At 36.4% G+C, this 16,203-nt stretch overlaps 1 protein-coding gene across 2 annotated transcripts in view; it reads right to left on the minus strand.

The window, feature by feature from the left end:
- Positions 1–9,638: 9,638 nt before the first annotated feature.
- The window catches only part of ANAPC10 (anaphase promoting complex subunit 10), a 70,443-nt gene continuing 63,878 nt past the window's right edge, over positions 9,639–16,203 (minus strand). The window contains exon 5 of one of the 2 annotated variants that reach the window (XM_060095121.1): positions 9,639–10,000. In XM_060095121.1, the coding sequence (XP_059951104.1) occupies positions 9,770–10,000 (231 nt within the window). In that variant the 3' untranslated portion in view covers positions 9,639–9,769. The remainder of the gene's footprint in view (positions 10,001–16,203) is intronic. The other variant, XM_060095129.1, reaches the window with a different exon arrangement.

A 16,203-nucleotide genomic window follows, 5' to 3' on the forward strand; every position in this document is an offset into this window, starting at 1 on the left:
AAGAGAATGAAAAGGCAAACCACAGAGTAGGGGAAAATAGTTACAACATTTATAACTGTCATAGCATTTATAACCAGAATATGTGAAGCACTTTTATAGATCAATAAGGAAAATAAAGACAAAGTTTTTAAATGAGCAAAAGACTAGAATACTTCACAAAAGAGGCTATCCAAATTGACAACAAACATATGAAAATTGGTTTGACCTGATTAGTTATTAGGGAACAGAAAATTAAAACTACAATAAGGTAACACTACATTCACCAAAGTGGATAAAATTTAAAAGATGAACAATCCTAAAGATTGGTGAGTACGGGGAGCAGCAGGGCTCTTACTCCCTACTGTTGACATGTGAATGGATACATACACTTTGGAAAGTGATCAGGCATTACTTACAAATGATGGGCATACGTGTACCCTCTGTGCAAGCTACTATATGGCTCTTATATACATATCTAATGGAAATGCACATATGATATGAGTCAAAAGACAGGCACTAGAATTTCATAACAGCATTATTTTGTAATAGCTTCAAATGGGAAAATACAATAACCAACATCAGTAGAGTGAATAAATAATGGTATATTCCTACAATACACTACTAGATATATAGCAGTAAAAATGAACAGACTATAGCTACATGCTACAGCAAACATATATTACAAAAATCATGCTGAGTAAAAGGAAACCAATACAAAAGAAAATAATTACACATTTGTATATACATATGGATATAATGTATATTATTGTACATTAAACATAGGTAAAACTTAGCTACACTCTTTGATTAGGGGTAGAGGGTAATCTTGCAAAGGAGGAAGGGAATAGTGGTTGAGATGTGACATGAAGAGGGCTTCCGAGAAGGTATGTTACCCGCTGGCATGGACATGGATGTCCACTTTGACCTTACTCATTGAGCTAGCGTTTGGTGCATTTCACTGTATATACGTTATGCTACACACACACACACACACACACTTAAAAAGAAAAAGGCTGGACTTCCCTGGTGGCGCAGTGGTTGGGAGTCCACCTGCCCATGCAGGGGACACAGGTTCGTGCCCCAGCCCGTGAAGATCCCACATGCCACAGAGCAGCTGGGCCTGTGAGCCATGGCTGCTGAGCCTGCGTGTCCGGAGCCTGTGCTCCGCAACGGGAGAGGCCACAGCAGTGAGAGGCCCGCGTACCGCAAAAAAGAAAAGAAAAGAAAAGAAAAAGGCTGATAAAATTGGCCAAAGATTACATAGATAGGATTCAAGTGCTCATATAATTCCCATATTACTGAGTCACTTCCTTTTAGCTTGCAAATAATAGAAAATTTCACACACACGACCCTTCCATTAAAATAATATTTCCTCTTACTATATTCACTAGCTACACAAAAAGCATATGCAAAATGGTTACTATTATTTAAAACAAGAAACTGTGCTTACACTATAGTTTCTTCATATGATTAGTATATTTCATGATTCAGTTAACATATCTTTAAAAGGGATTATAGTATGAATTAATACTGTTTCAAAGACTTCATTTCTAAAAGAAGTCTTTCTTGTTTTTGAATCCAAAAGTAATTAGATGTAAGACAAGCACAAATTGGACCCAAAGGAATCAAGTTGTATTTCTACTAATGACTTTGTTTAAACACATAACACGCCATATTCCAAGAACTCAAATTTTTTATAATGGCCACTTGAGAGCCTTATTTGGGGCTATGTATGTATGATTTCTGATGGTCTTGCTTACAAGTGGATTTTTCTAAGAATTTCCTTTATTATCTAAACCTCTGGAATGTAAGGAGGGAACCTGGAACAGTACATCCAAATTGGGTGGACATTTCCATGATTCCACAAGCATCATCCTCTGAGGAATGCCCTTTGGAAAAGCACAGATTTCCACCCAACTGTTTATCCAGGCAAACTTCTGATAGTCTTCTCCAAGGTCCAATCTTAATTATGTAAGACAAATATTAACTAAATATTTTGACTTAGATAAAACTAGTTTCAAAAAATAGTTTTTAATTCCATAGTCTCCTTCACAACTTATAATGGTGGTGGGTGTTAGGCTGCCCACATTGTATCTTTTCTCCTCCAAAGCTTTAATATAGCACTAAATATAAGAGGAATATAAGGGTATGGGTATAAAACTATAGTTACCCTATACATAACAGGGTAAGATTAAACTTTGACCCCACACTGCCCTACCTTTCTTCCATCTTATAACTTGATGTTACATAGTTACTAAAGTTAACACCCTGCTTACTGTATTCTGAATATAACCTCCTCATTCCTTCACAAATGTGTACAGCTTTCCATGCCTAAAATGCTCTCCCATTTTATCTCTCCCCACTTAAATCTACACATTGTTCTGGAACCAGAGTGGAAATTTTGGAACACTTCTTCCCCACTCCTGATGATTCCCAACTAAAAGGAAACTCAGTTCCTTTACTTGGAGCCTCTCTCCACCCCTTTACTCCATCCCCAAGGAGGTAAACATTTGATTTGTAAATATAGGAAGAATAATTGAAGCTACATGGCTCAGTTCCATTCTCCTTCTAGGGAGCTCCCCGACCCATTCAGTGCAACCAGCTATGACATGAATCTTATGGATTCATTATTAGAAAAGCCCATATTAGCTAAGACTTAAAAACACATCCCTCAATTTGTTGTCTATTAGAAAAGGTGATACTTTGACCTTCATCTTCACTATTTCTCAACTTGTACATAACCTAAGAAGAAGGCCTCTTCAGATACCCCTATGTACATGAATTTCTCTCTCTTCCATAAGAACCTTACTGAGTACCCTGGGCATTGGTGATATTTGTCCTTATTAAAATAATACTTATCTGTTTCAGTCAATATTACCTTTTGTTAAGTATGTGTGAATGTCTCTGTGTTCCCAGCTATCATCAGCTAGACTGTAAATTCTTTCTGAATAGGAAACATGTTTTCTACTTATTTGTATTCTACACAGGATATAAGGCATTCAATCGTATAGGTTGTTTGAAAAAACATGCAATAATTTTCTCCTGGAGACTATGTGCAGCACAACTGATCACAGCATTGTAGAGTCAACAACTTTATTTAATAGGGATGAGTAATCAAGTATCCTTAATAATGACAAAATGACATGTGGATTATTCCCCTCTAAATATTTCTTTATAAAATGTATTGCATGCTTTCCAGCCTTGGTAAATGTCATACGCCAAACTGTATTTATCTTTCTTCATTGGCACAGTTACTAACATGATCAGCTATGTTATTAGGATAGTATAGGATAGAGAGTACTATTCAGTTGATCAAAATAAAGAAAACTTACCCAACGTGGCTTAAGGAAACAACACTGAGGGGAGACAAGTTTGGAGCTACAAAAATAGTCCTTATCATGAAATTCCAAAGGGCCAAGAGAGAACAGAATAAGAAGTAGCTACCAGCAGCTAAGGGATTCAGAACTAGAATTAGGAGTAAGAGTGGGTCTAGTAGACTGGCTTAGAACTAGTTGGACAGGGTAAGAGAGCACTGGAGCTTCTCATTTAGTGTGATACTCATTTCCTACCTCTGGAAATGTGCATGTGTATTAAAGAACTTACAGGGCAGTTAGCATCTATTCCAGTTTGCAACATTAGAAAGTTTTATCCGGTGTCGTTTCTTTTCTGGTAAGACTGAACTGACCTAGAATGATGTGAATGGGGTGAAACCAAAAGTGATAATTAATGTGGAAAAAGAATCTGCAGGGCTTACAGTTACTGAGTATGTAAAGATGAAGGAGAGGAGTCAAAATTACACCCAAATACCAGTCTAACAGTTGAACATTTCAAGAAAGAAATGATGAATTTTGTTCTAAACAGCCTGGATGATGGAAAAAAATGAAAGAAGACTTCTGAATTTCATGATAAGGACTTCCTTGCATCTCCTATCAGTTACTGAATGCTACCTTAAAAATAAGCACTGTTTTAAGATGAATAGTAAAATTCCTTTCCTTTGTCTTGGTAGACACCTGAGTGTGTTATAACTTAATAGCTGCATGGCTTGTTATCATCCTCCTTTTACTGAGCCTACCCTCTATTTCATTATGTCTCCATATTCATTTAACATGTGATTCTTATAAATTTTAACAGTTGAAAAACAAACAGCTGGCTGAACTCTCTACTTCAGTGTTTTGGATACTTTGCTTCTTGGTAAGTGATCAGTATTTTGATACTGCTATAGTAATAACCGGAAATGATCTGTTAAAATCTGGATCTCCAGCTATAGATGAATGCCAGGGTACAGAGGAGAGCTGGTCTCAGAATAAAGTCTATAAAAATAGTTGGGGGAGTTATTTCTAGGACCACAGGGAGAGAATCATACTTTGCTCTCAACACCGGAAAAGCAAATACATAGCGGAAAAACATCTTATGGTCACCACTGAACTGCATCAGTGGAAAGCTTACGGCCACAAATGCAGTCATTAAAACAACTGAGATGATAAATACTAGAGCTTCAATTACACATGATGTGAACTACCATTTCCTGAAATACCAATTCACTCAGAAAAAGATTTCATAAGCAGATAGAATACCTTAAGTTGGTATAATTGTAATTTTGCTTATGTTGGCAAAATAGTAAATTGGTTCTTTTAACCAGAAAGGACAAGAGAAGACAAACAATGGTAGCAGGATTACCCATAGGAAAAAGGGAGGGTACTTTCACATAAAACTGAAACACAGACTGGTTAGTATTACTAAAAAATAATTTCAACTTTTCTTACAAAATTGCCATGGGTTATAGACATTTTCTTAGATTTATAGTGGGGGGGAGTTGTAATTAATTAGCCTTAAGATATGTCCTGTTGGGGGCTTCCCTGGTGGTGCAGTGGTTGAGAGTCCGCCTGCCGATGCAGGGGACACGGGTTCGTGCCCCGGTCCGGGAAGATCCCACATGCTGCGGAGCGGCTGGGCCCGTGAGCCATGGCTGCTGAGCCTGCGCGTCTGGAGCCTGTGCTCCGCAACGGGAGAGGCCACAACAGTGAGAGGCCCGCGTACCGAAAAAAAAAAAAAAAAAAAGATATGTCCTGTTAATAGAATAAATCATTATCATGGATAATTAATAAACTAATCCCCGAGGCTTTTTCCTTTGTTGTCTTCCTCTCTCTAACGCTTTCTAGACACCATTGCACAGAGCAGGCCCAACTAAATGGCAGAGCATGAAGCACAGAGAGCTTCCTTGTAGATGGCTGGTAAACAGCCTTGTCCAGAAAACACTTCCAAACACCATACTCTAGGGAGTCGTAGTAGAAGTGGGGAAAGTCAAAACAATGTGGGCAAGAGAAGATTAACTTGGTTTAAAAGCTCCACAAAGCAAAAGTGTCTCCAAGTAGCCACAACTACAAAGTATTATTTTCCCTAATGCTTTAATTTAACATATTTTGCAACTTTTATCATTTTTAAAAGGTAATTGAACCAAGAATTCAATTAAAAATGACATATAATATGCCAACATTTTATTAAGAATTTCAAGTAAAATTTTCTAAAACACTAGAAACATCAAATATTTGAGTTATAAAATTTTATACTCATAAAAATTTATACTGTAGTGTATTAATCTGTACTAAACTAGTAGTCATAATGGCTAAAAGAACAGAAGGCATGGTGTCTAAAATTACTTTTCAAGATTGGTCTGTGTTTTAATTGTTGGAACCTTTCAAACGAGAGCAAATGTACAAAACATGACTGGATTCCTAACATACAAATCATCTGTTTCAAATTAATTGTTGTTATTCATGTAAAAACAATGATAGTTTGGATCCGAGAATAGGCTTAAAAAGTGAATAACTAGCTGATATTACAAATAGTCTTTCTTTCTAAAATTCCACCTCCTCCACAATGCCTTCTTTTAGCTTCACCTCTAACTTCTGAATAGGAAGTAACTCTCTCTTTTCCGTCCACCAGTTAGAGATCTTACCAGTCTAACTTCTGATCTGGTTATCGGACACCTATTATTTCCCCTAGTAGACTATAAGCAACTGGAAAGCAAAGTCTGCATCAGATTTACTTTGGTTTCCTTATTATGTCTAATTCAACATTCAATATCTATTAGTCTTTTTAGAGTTGGGTATTTATTAGCCTTCAGTGAACTGCTGTATTTTAAAATTCCACAGTTTTATACAGAGAGTTCCTTGTGACAGTATTTCCTCAGGTAATAAGCTGATTTTTAAAGTGTCTAATACTTCAATTACATGTATAATTTAAATATTTAAATCTCATAACTGCAGTTTGATCAATACTCAAAAAGTATACTGATTACGGATGAATCCATGAATTTACTGTCATTGTTTTATTAACTGCTAAAATGGCTTTTCAGTGTTAGTTTTTTATTCTCAGATCCTATACAGTAAGAAATATAACTATGTCAAATCTAGGCTCTTTGGGTGATTCCTATGTGAAACAGGTAGAATAAGCTATTTTTAAATCAGCTTTATTAAGGTATGATTGCCATGCAATAAACTGCACATATGTATGATCTGATAAATTTTGGCATATGTCTATAGCCATGAACCCAGTACCACAGTCAGGATAATGAGCATTTCTGTCATCCCCCCAAATGATTCATGCCTTCTTGCTTCTGTCTGCTCCCCATCCTATGCAACCACTAACATGCTTTCTATCACTTGATGAGTTTGTACTTTCTAGAATTAAAAAAAAAAAAGAATCATACACTATATACTCTTTTTTGTGGTTTCTTTCTTTCAGCATAATTATTTTGTAAATGTATCCATGTTGTTGCATGTGTTAACTGCTCATTTATTTTTATCGCTGAGTAGTATCCTATTATATGGATTTACCACAATTTGTTTATACCTTCTCCTATTGATCAACATTTGCATTGTTTCCAATTTTTAGGTACTACAAATAAAGCTGCTATGAACATTCATGTGCAAGTCTTTGTACGGACATATGCTTTCTTTTCTCTTGGGTAAATACCCATACACAGGTATATGTTTAACTTTTTAAGAAATTACCAAACTGTTTTCCAAAGTGGTTATACACTAATTACATCCTCATCAGTAGTTTGACATGAGGTCCATTTCCTCCATATCTTTGCTAACACGTGTAACTGTCTTTTTTTTAACATCTTTATTGGAATATAATTGTTTTACAATGTTGTGTTAGTTGCTGCTGTATAACAAAGTGAATCAGCTATACATAATATCCCCATTTCTCCCCCAACTTTTTTTTTTTTGCAATACGCGGGCCTCTCACTGTTGTGGCCTCTCCCGTTGCGGAGCACAGGCTCCGGACACGCAGGCTCAGTGGCCATGGCTCACGGGCCCAGCCGCTCCGCGGCATGTGGGATCCTCCCGAACCGGGGCACGAACCCGTGTCCCCTGCATCGGCAGGCGGACTCTCAACCACTGCGCCACCAGGGAAGCCCCTGTCCTCCCTCTTGCATCTCCCTTCCACCCTGTCTATTCCACCCCTCTAGGGGGGACACAGAGCACCGAGCTGATCTCCCTGTGCTCTGCAGCTGCTTCCCACTAGCTATCTATTTTACATTTGGTGGTGTATATATGTCCATGCCACTCTCTCACTTCGTCCCAGCTTACCCTTCCCCCTCCTTGTCATTTTAACCACAGTCATTCTAGTGGCTGTGAAATGGTATCTCATTATGATTTTAATTTGCATTCCACTAACATCCAATGAAGCTGAGCATCTTTTCATATGCTTATTTGCCAATCATATGTCTTCTTTGATGAAATGATTGTTTAAATCTTTTGCTCACTTTAATGAGATTGTTTGTCTTCTTCCTGTTAAGTGATAAGAGAAGTTCTTTACATATTCTAGATACAAACCTTTTGTTGGCTATATAATTTGCTCTTTCAAAAGAGAAATGAAACTGTTTCAGATAATTATGTGTTGTTAATGTAATACATGGTCTATCAGAACTTCAGACAATCCTTAAAATAAGGGGAAGCATTACCTCCATAATCCTGGGCTACCAAGTTTTCCCATGCCTAATGAGGTGCTCAGCTGGCTTATGAAAAACAGGGAAAGGGAGTAGAACTAGAAAACATACTGATTTTCCCAACATTCTTCTTAATTCTTCCTAATTTTAGGAGATTTTTCACAAACTATTAATAGTAGGAAATAACAGACTGGATCAGGTAAATGATAATTAGTCCTCCTCCTTTTTTCTTTTAAGCAAATTTTTAAAAAGCAGTTAGCAAGTAGTAACATTATTACTAAGAAAACTTCCTGTACTTTTTATTAGATTTCTCTGCCTCTTAGACTAAGACCCTGTTGTTTACATGAATGTTTTCCTTATCAGACTAACGCAGAACATCAATACAGTGCCAAGTATATATTGCTCTTCTTATTTTCTTGATTCTCTCCTTTTCTTTTAATTCCTATCCATCTGTTTTTCTCCTATCCTTCCCAGCATCTGACATCTACACTTGGGAGTAATTCACTGATCTCAAATGAGTTTTGGTTACAGACTTTTTGGTAATCATACAGTCACTTACCATGCTCCTTACTTTAAAGACAACAGAATGAAAATTACAAACTCTTTGTGGAACTCATAGAAAAAAGAGCTGAGATTCTGCTGAGTGAAAAAAATGAAACCTTCATTTTTTATAGCATCCATGTAAATTAGTACTCTGCCAGAATAAATCAAACACATAATTATTTCCTAAACTTTGCTAATTTAAGACTTCAGTCTACCCAGTAATGCAAGAACCTCTGAGGAATCTTTCCCAAACAAGAGCCAATATGGTGGGAATTCCCTGGCAGTCCAGTGGTTAGGACTCCATGCTCTCACTGCCAAGGGCCCGGGTTCGATCCCTGGTCGGAGAAGTAAGATCCCACAAGCCATGCGGCACAACCACAAAAAGAAAAAAAAAAAAGAGTCAATATGGTGAAGTTCTGTCTCCCCCAAAGTAAGGATATGGGGTAGCGGGTGGCGCCAGGGGAGATATACAGAATCAAATCGACTCATGTTAAACCATGGAAAGAAAACTCATTTAAGGGACTTTAAAATATCTTTATATGTAAAGAACAATTTCATATATTTTTAAAATTTTCATGAGCTACATTATCCCTTAGGGAATGCTTCAGTGTCAGACACAAATTTGAAACTATTCTATAAACAGCATTAGAATTAGGATAAACAGCAGATTATATTGGCAATCGCTGACGTAATATCAGGATATAGACAACCCTAGGGTTAAAAATATTTCATGGGAGTACAATAATTACGACACAATTAATTACATTCCCCAAATCAGAATGGTGCTCATCACACACTGAATGCTAAGCTTATTTTGACACAGTTTTAAAAAAGGCCTAGTATTAATAGAAGAAGCTTCCTCTGGATAGAAAAAAATAATAATTCTGGCCTATTAAAGATAATATCTATTGGTAAAACATAGTTTTGTTCCCAAACACACAGTAAATCATTACTGTAATGCATGATCACTATATGAAATAATTACATAGTTAGTAAAAAATTGTGTATATCTTAAAAATTTTCAGTTCAACTGGTTTTCTTTTGATATAAGGAAAAATTTAATGATTGGCTCAAATTCATATTAATAATTATAAAATATGTGAACTTTATTATATGTTAAAGAAAATAAACATAGTATGACCCAAAAGTTATTTATTAAAGTTACAATAAAATACTTTTCAATGCATAAAAAATTGCAAAATAATTGATCCATTTTTCAATAAAGATACCAGATTTAATATTTACTGACAAGATAAAGAGATGTTTAATGACTTTTGTTCTATTTCAAGGTCACCTTATTGAGCGATACATCATGAAATCAATAGTTGTACATCTAGGAAATTTACCAATGGAGCTCTCTTCCACGGGTGTGTATATTTTAATTTGTCTCATGTGGGTATCTCTTCCATTCTGATGATTGGCTAGAACAGCAATCTGTATCATGAATGTGCGAGTTGGCTTCTTATGATTATCAGTTAAAGGAACGTGAATCCAGCCACTTGGTTCCACCAATTCAAGTTGCTGCCAAGAAAAGAAAAGTCAGATTATGTTTTCACCCAATGAATATAATTTATTATAATGAATGTATTCTAAAGTTGACTTATAATTAACATTTTTCTCACTGACAGCATGACAATATAATAAACATTATCAGTTACTGGGCACTTTTACCATGGTCCATTTTTACAGTTGCTAAGCACTTTACATGTACCATTCTTGTAGACAAAATAAAAATAGAATTAGTATTAGTTTTCCTTATCAGACTAAAATAGTATTTGTAGAAACGTGTATAAGATTTAGACATGTATAAATGTATAGGGCCAATGAAAAACCATGCTGATACAAGTAAGAAAAGACTCTAAATGCTTAGAACATAACGCTTCTGGTATATTTTATTTCAAGAACCATGCCTAATATATCCAAACTCACATAACAATAAATCAGATTCTATATAAACTACAAGAATATTAACAAAAGAAAATCAGTCATTGCACAAGTATCAGACAAAGCTTTTTTTCTTGGAAAATAGTAAGTGATTTATCTATCTGAATGACAATCTAAACCTAAAATCTAGGTTTTAATGTTTTTCAAAAAGAAATGCCAGATAAACTTTAAAATTTTTTTTCATTTTATTGGGACTTCCCTGGTGGCTCAGCGGTTAAGAATCTGCCTGCCAATGCAGGGGACATGGGTTCGAGCCCTGGTCCGGGAAGATCACATATGCCACAGAGCAACTAAGCCCGTGCACCACAACTACTGAGCCTGCACTCTAGAGCCCGTGAGCTACAACTACTGAGCCCACATGCTACAACTACTGAAGTCAACATGCCTAGGGCCTGCACTCTGCAACAAGAGAAGCCACCGCAATGAGAAACCCGCACGCTGCAACGAAGAGTAAGCCCCTGCTTGCTGCAGCTAGAAAAAGCCCGTGTGCAGCAACAAAGACCCAACGAAGCCAAAAATTAATTAATTAATTAAAAAATTTTTTTTTCATTTTATTTTTAACCAAGAGTCCAAAATATCCTTCCTTAACAAGGGAAGAAAAATTATAAGTAAAAAAATAAACCTAAATTTCTAAAATTTTTCCTTAAGTTATGAAATAGTTTTTAAAAGATAAATCTTGGGCCTCCCTGGTGGCGCAGTGGTTGAGAGTCCGCCTGCCAATGCAGGGGATACGGGTTCGTGCCCCGGTCTGGGAGGATCCCATATGCCACGGAGCGGCTGGGCCCGTGAGCCATGGCCACTGGGCCTGCGCGTCCGGAGCCTGTGCTCCACAACGGGAGAGGCCACGACAGTGAGAGGCCCGCATACCGCAAAAAGAAAAAAAAAAAAAAAAGATAAATCTTGATTTTTAAATTGTCCTAAATATTGGACACAGATGAAAAATATGCATTACAGAAAATACAGGTTTATCTTATCAACCCAGCCCAATGGCAATGAATATCAAAGAAACTAAATCTGGATTCCATGAGTTACTCTAGAAAAACAAGAGACAGAGAAATGGAATACTAAAAAAGGTAGTTATTTTTAAGACGGAATAATTTCCTCCTTTCAATTACAAAATATAAGAATAAATGAATCTCTACCCTTTATGGTACTGTCAGTCAGTGGCTTTTTATAAACTTCTATTAGCACTAGCTTAAAATAACTGAGTCAGAGACCAGATATAGCTGGTTTCTATCACTAACCTTTTAATCATTCAGGCAATAAAGTTACTGAGTACTTAAAATGTTCAAGGTATTATTGTAAGTATAGTTAGGCATACAAAACATAAATTAGGCCTGATTCACACCTAAAGAGTGCTTAGAGGCAGACAAACAGCCTCTGGTTTCATTCAGCTTCTTCATGTGTAAAGTAAAGGGATTGGACAAATTTTCATCCAATGTCCTTTTCAGCTCTGACATTCAATGATTCTAAATGAAAGAAGAAAGATGTGGTAGGCAGAATAATAGGCCCCCAGAGATGTCCATGTTTCTCCCCAAATCCCCTGAATACATTAACTTACAATGGCAAAGGGACTTTGCAGATGTGATTAAGTTAAAGATTTGGGGATGGGAAGATTATCCTGGATTACCTGGGTGGGCCCAATATAATCACAGGGTCATTATAAGAGAGACAGTAAAGGAGACGTGATGATGGAAGCAAAGGCTGAGTGATGCAACCACAAGCCAAGGGATGTGGGCATCCTCTAAAAGCTGGAAAAAGCAAGGAACAGTTCTCCCTTAGGAGCTCCTAAAAAGAATGCACCTTGCTGACACCTTGATTTTCATCCACTGGATCCATTTTGGACTTCTGACCTTCAGAATTGTAAGATAATAATTGTGTGTTGTTTTCAGCCACTAAATGTACAGTAATGTTTTGTAGCAACAACAGGAAACTACTATAATAGATACACACAGGAGTTCAGAGGAGGGGGAAAGCAGCTCTGGTTGGGATAATCTATTCTCCAGGTAAATGTACAATAATGAATCTCAGTAATGACCAAAAAGTAAAACTAAAATTCTACTCAACTCCTTACTAATAGAATGTGTTTGACAAATTCAACCACTATTTCTGATAGACCCAATGTTATTTTCAGAGTATTTTTTAAGTGCTTCACTGTACTGGAAGTTATACTAAGATTTTACAGCATATGATTTGGAGCATGATATGTACAGAATTGTAAATATAGTAAATTATTCAATAAATACTATCAGTAAACTAGTTCTTCAGAACATAAAAAGTTTACTGATCTCAGTCACTAAATGTACATTACAAAGTATGTGTAGCTGTTAACATCTCTCAAATGGCTTCATAATCAACTACATTGCCCAAAAGTCATAAACACCAACTTATGTGTCTACTTCAGTTCTATTGTGCCCTGTTTAAAATTCTCAGTCAACTCTAAATAAAGTTATTATTCTGATACTGCCATATTTTAACTTATTTCATGGATTTAAAAAAATTCAAGTACACATGGTAGACATAATTTCAATGTCTTTTTCATAACAGTTTGATTAAAAGGTTAATATATTTTAAGCAAAATTTATTTACATGATTTTTTATATTTTTAAACAGAAAATTAATGAGAGGTAAAATTTTGCCAATTTAACTTTCTTTTTTTTCCCCCATATGTGATCTGGACCTCAATAAATAAAATTTTCATCACCATTAAAATGTAAATTTTTCTATATTCCTCCTTGTTCTTTCTTTTTACCATCTCCCTTTTTGGCTCTTTCCTCCATATATCCCCTCGCTTAACACTTTTTATTGGCATGTCTACTAAATACCAAAAATTCTGCTAACTATAGATGTAGGATAGGGGTTGGCAAACTTTTTCTATAAACTCAGGTTCTTTCTTAGAGTCAAAAAACCCCCCAAATCATGTGGAGACATTGGAACCTTAAAGCACTACTGGTAGAAATGTAAGTTGTTCAGCCACTTTAGAAAACTGTCTTGCAGTTCCTCAAATGATTAAGCGCAGTTACCATATGATCCAGCAATTCCACCCTTAGGTTTATATCCAAGAAATGAAAACATGTGTCCACACAAAAATGTGTACACAGATGTTTGTAACAGCATTATTCATAATAGCCCAAAGATGGAAACAACCCAAATGTCTAGCAACTGATAAATGGATAAAAAAATTGGGGTATATGCATACAATACAAATACTATTGTATTTGGCAATAAAAAGAAATGAAGCACTGATGTCTGTAGAACATTGATAAACCCTGAAAATAAGTGAAATAAGCCAGTCATAAAGGACCACATTGTACATGATTCTACTATATGAATGTCCAAAGTAGGTAAATCCATAGAGACAGAAAGTGGATTGGTAGCTGCTTAGGGCTGAGTCCTGGGGAGCAGGATGGGAAGTGACTACTAATCAGTACAGGGTTTCTTTTGGGGGGTGATAAAAATGTATACATCTTAAATCAGTGAATTGTATGGTATGTGAATTATATCTCATTAAAGCTGTTACTTAAAAAAACCCTCAAAATCTAAGTAACTATATATTATCTTAAAAAGACAAACCTGTGTGTTAACGCAGTGATTAAGAAATATTCTAAAAACAAGCAGATGGTAAAAATACATTTGACAGATGAAACCAAAAAGAAAGCAGAGATAGAAATATTAATTAAGTTTTTCTGGAAAAAAAGGGTGGGGTAGGAAGAGTTAAAATGTGAAAAAGAAAAATGGGGATGAGGAATAGGGCTGATAATTTCAGATACTAACATCTAGTATAAAGCTATATTAAATAAATGGTATGGTACTGCATTTCACATTGCAGGTGTATCAGAATGCATTTGGCTGCAAGTAACATAAAATCTAACTCAACGAGGCTTGAATGATGAGGACATTTATCACCTTACACAGTTCAAATACCTGAGTTAACACAGTCACAGGAGAGATTAATTCAGAAGCTCAAAAATGCTATCTAGGACCAAGGTGCTATCTTCCTTTTATTCTTCCAGTGTGGGTGAGCTAGCATTGTCCCAAACTTAATTTCTCCTAGACTTCTTCTCCAGAGGAAGAAATCAAGTACTGTTCCTCTCTTGGTTCCCTTTTTTTTAAGAACAAGCACATCTTCCTTGAAGCTCTTATTAAATATCCATCCCTAAGTCAATCAGGAGAGGAGTGGAATCACCATGATTGGTTTGGCTCAATTAGGATTCACTTCCAAGGGTAGGGGAAGGTGGCAGCACATGGCTACTTTCTGCAGGGTAGGGAGCCGAATAAAATTGGAGTTCTAACAGGAGAAGGTTAGGGAGAATGGATATTGAGTAGAAAACTAACATGTACAGTGAAGAAAGGATGGATTGATCAAAATACAGCACTGTAGGGCTTCCCTGGTGGCACAGTGGTTGGGAGTCCGCCTGCCGAGGCAGGGGACACAGGTTCGTGCCCCGGTCCGGGAGGATCCCACATGCCGTGGAGCGGCTGGGCCCATGAGCCATGGCCGCTGAGCCTGAGCGTCCGGAGCCTGTGCTCCGCAACGGGAGAGGCCACAACAGTGAGAGGCCCACGTACCGCAAAAAAAAAAAACAAAAAACCCAGCACTGTAACACTGGTTGATTAAATGAAAAGTTTAGATATTAACTTTATACCAAACACAAAAGTAAATTCTTAAATATTTAATTTTAATACTATATAAATTAATAATCACAACAACAAACCTACAAGAGTATCAGAAAAAATATACAGGAACATGTTTATAATCTTTTGGTAGGGTTCACCTTCCAAAGCAATTCAAAAACCCAAATATGATAAAAAAAAAACAGACGATTACATGAACATCAAAAATATCTACAAGACTGAAATAAAAGAAAAATACAAATAGCAAAGTGAGAAAAAACACTTGTAAATTTCATAATGAAGAACTAATATCTCAGTAATAATATAAGAAAAAAATCAACACAAATAGAGAAATAGACATACACCATGCACACGCCATTCACAAAAAGAAAAGAGAAATGCAATGGACCAACAGACACAAGGAAATTGTTCAATCTCACTAATAATTAAATAGATACTATATCTATCTATCTATCTATCTATATCTATATCATCTATATCTGTATATATAAAATGTCTATCAGATTAGCAAAGATTAAAGTAATTACAAACACTAAGTATTGGTGAGGGAAATGTATACTCTCATAGACTGATCTGGAAATTAAATAGGTATAATAATCTTTTTGAAAAGTAGTTTGGCAACTCCACTTCTGAAACTACAGGGAAATACTTAAGACAGGGCACAGAGATGCTAGGTATAATAATATTCCTTGGAAACAAGTTAAAGAAGCCACCAGTAGAAGGGTGGTTGTGGTGACCAGCCCCTAGGATGATCACTGGTAATTCACAGCCTTGCGTAGTCCCCTCCTACAATGAATCAGGGCTGACTTTGTACAACAAATAGAATATGTCAGAAGTGACTATCTGCAGATAGGTCACAGCAGGCATTGCACTTCTGCCTGAATCTGTTGGATCATTCTTTCTGTGGGAAGCCAGCTACCATGACAAGAAGAAGCCCCATGGAGAGGCCCATGTAGAAAGAAACCAAGGCCTCAGCCAGCAATTAGCACCAACCTGCCAGCCATATGAGTGAACCACTTCAGAAGTGGATCCTCCAGTCTCAGTCAGCCTAGCTGACATATGACTGCAACTGCATGAAAGACCCCAAGAGAGAAATGCCCAGCCAAGCTCTTTCCAAATTCCTGAACAGATACCATGCAATTATA

This window comes from Mesoplodon densirostris, chromosome 1 (genome assembly GCF_025265405.1).
Source record: "Mesoplodon densirostris isolate mMesDen1 chromosome 1, mMesDen1 primary haplotype, whole genome shotgun sequence".
NCBI classification, from domain to species: domain Eukaryota; kingdom Metazoa; phylum Chordata; class Mammalia; order Artiodactyla; family Ziphiidae; genus Mesoplodon; species Mesoplodon densirostris.